Here is a 6,084-nt window from a genome sequence, read left to right as displayed (position 1 = left end):
GGTCACTCTGATGGCCAGGGGTCACTCTGATGGTCAGGGGTCACCCTGATGGCCAGGGGTCACTCTGATGGTCAGGGGTCACTCTGATGGCCAGGAGGTCACTCTGATGGTCAGGGGGTCACTCTGATGGGTCAGGGGGTTACTCTGGTGGTCAGGGGTCACCCTGATGGCCAGGGGTCACTCTGATGGTCAGGGGGTCACTTTGATGGGTCAGGGGCCACTCTGATGGCCAGGGGTCACTCTGATGGTCAGGGGGTCACTCTGATGGTCAGGGGTCACTCTGGTGGTCAGGGGTCACTCTGATGGCCAGGGGTCACTCTGATGGTCAGGGGTCACTCTGATGGCCAGGGGGTCAGCCTGATGGTCAGGGGGTCACTCTGATCGTCAGGGTCACTCTGATGGCCAGAGGTCACTCTGATGGCCAGGGGTCACTCTGATGGCCAGGGGGTCACTCTGATGGCCAGGGTCACCCTACTGCCCAGTGGTCACGGTGCTGGCCAGCACTCTACAGTCCAGGGGTCACTCCCCTGCCCAGCAGTCACTGCCCAGTGGTCAGTCCCCTGCCCAGTGGTCACTGCCCAGTGGTCACTCCCCTGCCCAGTGGTCACCCCAATGCCCAGTGGTCACTCAGCTGCCCAGCGGTCACTGCCCAGCGGTCACCCCAATGCCCAGTGGTCACTCCCCTGCCCAGGGGTCATTGCCCAGCGGTCACTCCCCTGCCCAGTGGTCACCCCAATGTCCAGCGGTCACTCCCCTGCCCATTGGTCACTCCCTGCCATTGGTCACTGCCGTCCCTCACCGATGATGGCGCTGTTGCCGTCGGCGCCGTCCCTCTCCAGCAGTTCATCGATCAGATCCTCCAGCTCGTTCTCCACCTGTGGGGGGCACGGGGGGGGGTTTGGGGGTGCTGGGGGGCACTCGGGGTCTCGGGGTGATTTGGGGAGGGGTCTCTGACCTGCATCTCCTGCGTGCTGAGCCCCTCGGGCTGCCCGGCCAGCACCACCGTGTCCCCCTCGGCCTCGCCGTCCATGTCCCCGTCGGCCGCCTCGGCCTGAGCGGCCTCCGCGTCCTCCTCGGGGGGCTCGGGGTCCCCGGGGTCACCTGGGGGTCACACGGGGGTCAGGGGGGTCACAGGGGGGTCAGGGGGTGTGAGGGGTCAGGGGGGTCCCCGGGGTCCCCTGGGGGGGTCACAGGGGGGACAGGGGGGTCCCCTGGGGGGGTCACAGGGGATGGGGGAGATCACAGAGGGGACAGGGGGGTCCCCGTGTGCCACCTCCACGTCCTCCTTGGGGGGCTCGGGGTCCCCGGGGGGTCATGGGGGGTGTGGGGGGGTCAGGGGGGTCCCCCTGGGGTATCACAGGGTGTGGGGGGACGGGGCAGGGGTCACAATCCCCCTCTGCCACCTCTGTGTCCTCCTCGGGGGGCTCAGGGTCCCCGGGGTCACCTGGGGGTCACAGGGGGGGCACAGGGGGGTCATGGGGGTTTGGGGGCCACAGGGGGGTCCCCTTGGGGGGTCACAGGGCATGGGGGGATGGGGGGGGGGGTCACAGAGGGGACAGGGGGGTCCCCGTGTGCCACCTCCACGTCCTCCTTGGGGGGCTCAGGGTCCCCGGGGTCACCTGGGGGGTCACACGGGGGTCAGGGAGGGTCCCCTGGGCCCTGGGGGGGTCACAGGGGGGTCAGGCGGTGTGAGGGGACAGGGGGGTCCCCGGGGTCACCTGGGGGGGGCACAGGGGGGACAGGGGGGTCCCCTGGGGGGGTCACAGGGGATGGGGGGGGAGTCACAGAGGGGACAGGGGGGTCCCCGTGTGCCACCTCCACGTCCTCCTTGGGGGGCTCAGGGTCCCCGGGGTCACCTGGGGGGTCACAGGGGGGTCATGGGGGGTGTGGGGGACAGGGGGTCCCCCTGGGGGGTCACAGGGTGTGGGGGGATGGGGCAGGGGTCACAATCCCCCTCTGCCACCTCTGTGTCCTCCTTGGGGGGCTCGGGGTCCCCGGGGTCACCTGGGGGTCACAGGGGGGTCATGGGGGTCCCCCTGGGGTATCACAGGGTGTGGGGGGACAGGGGGGTCACAGGGGGACATGGGGGTCCCCTGGGGGGAAGGGGGCAGGTAAAGGAGGGGCAGGAGATGGGGGGACACTGAGGGGCAGGGGGGTGACCTGGGGTGACCAAGGATGGACTGGGAGGGCTGGGGATGGCACTGGGGGTGGGGCTGTGGGGTGACACTGGGGGCCGTGGGTGTAGCTGTGGGTGACACTGGAAGCCATGGGGTGACACTGGGGGCCGTGGGTGACACCAGGTGGCTGTGGGTGACCCTGGGGGCTGTGGGTGACCCTGGGGGCTGTGGGTGACCCTGGGGGCTGTGGGTATGGCTGTGAGTGACACGGGGGCCATGGGTGCAGCTGTGGGTGACACTAGAAGCCATGGGGTGACACCAGGTGGCTGTGGGTGACCCTGGGCTGTGGGTGTAGCTGTGGGTGACAGTGGGGGCTGTGACCATGGGGTGTAACCAGGTGGCTGTGGGTGACCCTGGGGCCATGGGTGTAGCTGGGGGTGACCCTGAGGCTGTGACCATGGGGTGACACCGGGGGCCATGGGTGTAGCTGTGGGTGACACTGGGGCCGTGGGTGACCCTGGGGCCGTGAGTGACACTGGGGGTGTGACCATGGGGTGACCCTGGGGGCTGTGGGTGTAGCTGTGGGGTGGCACCAGGTGGCTGTAGGTGACCCTGGGGCCGTGGGTGTAGCTGTGGGTGACACTGGGGGTGTGACCATGGGGTGACCATGGGGCTGTGGGTGATCCTGGGGCCATGGGTGTAGCAGTGGGTGACAGTGGGGGCTGTGGGTGTGGCTGTGGGTGACACTGGAAGCCATGAGGTGACACCAGGTGGCTGTGGGTGACCCTGGGGCCATGGGTGTAGCAGTGGGTGACAGTGGGGGCTGTGGGTGTGGCTGTGGGTGACACTGGAAGCCATGAGGTGACACCAGGTGGCTGTGGGTGACCCTGGGGCCATGGGTGTAGCTGTGGGTGACAGTGGGGGCCGTGGGTGTAGCTGTGGGTGACACTGGGGGCTGTGACCATGGGGTGACACTGGGGGCTGTGGGTGACCCTGGGGCTGTGACCATGGAGTGACACTGGGGGCCATGCGTGTAGCTGTGGGTGACACTGGGGCTGTGGGGTGACACCAGGTGGCTGTGGGTGACCCTGGGGGCTGTGGGTGTAGCAGTGGGTGACAGTGGGGGCCGTGGGTGTAGCAGTGGGTGACAATGGGGGCTGTGGGTGTGGCTGTGGGTGACACTGGAAGCCATGAGGTGACACCAGGTGGCTGTGGGTGACCCTGAGGCCATGGGTGTAGCTGTGGGTGACACTGGGGGTGTGACCATGGGGTGACCCTGGGGGCTGTGGGTGACCCTGGGGCTGTGGGTGACACTGGGGGCTGTGACCATAGGGTGACCCTGGGGCCATGGGTGCAGCTGTGGGTGACACTGGGGCTGTGGGTGTAGCAGTGGGTGACCCTGGGGGCTGTGGGGTGACACCAGGTGGCTGTGGGTGACACTGGGGGCCATGGGTGTAGCTGGGGGTGACACTGGGGGCTGTGGGTGCAGCTGTGGGTGACAGTGGGGGCCGTGGGTGTAGCAGTGGGTGACACTGGGTGACACTGGGGCTGTGACCATGGGGTGACCCTGGGGCCATGGGTGCAGCACTGGGTGACCCTGGGGGCCGTGGGTGCAGCTGTGGGTGACCCTGGGGCCGTGGGTGCAGCTGTGGGTGACACTGGGTGACAGTGGGGGCTGTGACCATAGGGTGATACTGGGGGCCGTTGGTGACCCTGGGGGCCGTGGGTGACCCTGGGGGCCGTGGGGTGACCCGGGGGTCGCAGAGGGGGGGTACCTCCATCGGGGGGCGCCGCCCCCCGCCTCGCGGGCGCCCCCGTTGCCCTCGGCCTTGCTCTTGCTGGAGGAGCCCTTGGCACCGAAGAGCCCGCTGGGCTGGTTCACGATGCGCGACAGCGTCTCCAGCGGCTTCAGCGCCGCGTTCACCGTGTTGGCCATGTTGGGGCTGCGGGCACAGCGCTGGCACCCAACGGCACCGACACCCCAAACCCACAGGGACCCCCCCCAAACCCGGCACCGACACCCCCAAACCCGGCAGAGACCCCAAACCCAGCAGGGATCCCCCCAAATCCAGCAGGGACCCCCCCCAAACCCGGCATGGACCCCCAAACCCAACAGGGATCCCCAAACCCGGCAGAGACCCCAAACCCAACAGGGACCCTCCCCAAACCCGGCACCGACACCCCCAAACCCGGCACCGACACCCCCAAACCCGGCAGGGACCCCCCAAACCGGCACCGACACCCCCAAACCCAACAGGGATCCCCAAACCCGGCACCGACACCCCCCAAACCCGGCACCGACACCCCCAAACCCGGCACGGACCCCAAACCCAACAGGGATCCCCAAACCCGGCACCGACACCCCCAAATCCAGCAGGGACCCCCAAACCCAGCAGGGATCCCCCAATCCTGGCAGAGACCCCAAACCCTGCAGGGACCCCCCCAAACCCAGCAGGGACCCCTGAACCCAAGGGGAGCCCAAATTCCAGCAGGGACACCCCCTAAATCCAGCAAAGACTCCTCCCCCAAATCCAGCAGGGACCCCCCAAACTCGGCAGGGATCCCCCCAATCCCGGCAGAGACCCCAAATCCAGCAGGGATCCCCCCAAACCCAGCAGGGACCCCCAAACCCGGCAGAGACCCCAAATCCGGCAGGGACCTCCCCAATCCCGGCAGAGACCCCAAACCTGGCAGGGACTCCCAAACCAGCAAAGGAGCTCCAAACCCCAAAAGGATCCCCTGAACCCAGCAGGGACCCCCAACCCCAAAGGGATCCCCCCAGACCTGGCAGGGACCCCACTGAAGCGCCCCCAAAAACCCCTGAAAACTCCTCAAGACCCCCAAAACCCCAATGAAGCTCCCACGAAGACCCCTGAAAACTCCTCAGGACCCCAATGAAGCTCCGCCAAACCCCCTCAAGACCCCTGAAAACTCCTCAAGACCCCCTAAACCCCCTCAACACCCCTGAAAACTCCTCAAAACCCCAATGAAGCTTCCCCAAACCCCCTCAAGACCCCTGAAAACCCCTCAAGACCCCCCCAAAACCCCTCAAGACCCCTGAAAACCTCTCAAGACCCCCCCAAAACCCCAATGAAGCTCCCGCAAAGACCCCTGAAAACTCAACACCCTTCCAAACCTCTGAAAACTCCTCAAGACCCCAATGAAGCTTCCCCAAACCCCCTCAAGACCCCCCAAACCCCCTCAAGACCCCTGAAAACTCCTCAAAACCCCAACAAAGCTTCCCCAAACCTCCTCAAGACTCCTGAAAACCCCTCAAGTCCCCCCCAAACCCCCTCAAGACCCCCCCAAACCCCCTCCAGACCCCCCCAAAGCCCCTCACCTGGACAGGTCGAGGCTGTGGGGCACGCGGGCCAGGTCGTTGACCAGCCCCTTCTTGAGGAACAGGCGGATGATGTTGTTCATGCCGTTGTGCGGCGGCTTGGCCGCGCTGCTGTAGAAGCTCGAGGTGGACGGGCACGACTCCATGATGGTGCTGATGATGCACATGACGGCCTGGAGCCTGCGGGGACAGCGGTCACTCCAGGGGACAGTGGTCACTCCGGGGGACAGCGGTCACCCAGGGGGACAGCGGTCACTTAGGGGGAGAGTGGTCACTCCAGGACACAGCGGTCACTTGAGGACACAGCGGTCACTCCAGGGGACAGCGGTCAGTCCAGGGCACAGCAGTCACTCCAGGGGGACAGCAGTCACTTGAGGGGACAGTGGTCACTCCAAGGGACAACGGTCACTCCAGGGAACAGTGGTCACTCCAGGGGACAGCAGTCACTCCAGGGGGACAGCGGGCACTCCGGGGGACAGTGGTCAGTCCAGGGGATAGTGGTCAGTCCAGGGCACAGCGGTCACTTGAGGGGACAGCGGTCACCCGGGGGGACAGCGGTCCCTCCAGGGGACAGCGGTCACTTGAGGGGACAGTGGTCACTCCAGGGCACAGCGGTCACTCCGGGGG

At 66.9% G+C, this 6,084-nt stretch overlaps 1 protein-coding gene across 2 annotated transcripts; it reads right to left on the bottom strand.

Annotated features, from left to right (window-relative positions):
• Positions 1-958: 958 nt before the first annotated feature.
• LOC141727962 (E3 ubiquitin-protein ligase HUWE1-like) lies at positions 959-5,662 on the bottom strand. 2 transcript variants are annotated; one of them, XM_074534250.1, is made up of 3 exons: positions 5,458-5,661; positions 3,893-4,060; positions 959-1,101 (listed from the first exon to the last, which is right to left on the bottom strand). In XM_074534250.1, exons 1-3 carry the CDS (start codon positions 5,622-5,624, stop codon positions 1,098-1,100), a joined length of 339 nt encoding a protein of 112 aa, XP_074390351.1. In that variant the 5' UTR covers positions 5,625-5,661; the 3' UTR covers positions 959-1,097. The 2 variants fall into 2 exon arrangements, with proteins under 2 accessions (XP_074390351.1, XP_074390352.1); XM_074534251.1 differs by lacking the exon at positions 959-1,101 and adding an exon at positions 1,966-2,004 and having other exon boundaries at positions 5,458-5,662.
• Positions 5,663-6,084: the final 422 nt, after the last annotated feature.

The sequence above is a fragment of the Zonotrichia albicollis genome, unplaced genomic scaffold (assembly GCF_047830755.1).
Source record: "Zonotrichia albicollis isolate bZonAlb1 unplaced genomic scaffold, bZonAlb1.hap1 Scaffold_433, whole genome shotgun sequence".
NCBI classification, from domain to species: Eukaryota; Metazoa; Chordata; class Aves; order Passeriformes; family Passerellidae; genus Zonotrichia; species Zonotrichia albicollis.
Note: the sequence above shows the minus strand (reverse complement) of the source record. Positions and strands in the feature narration are given on the sequence as shown.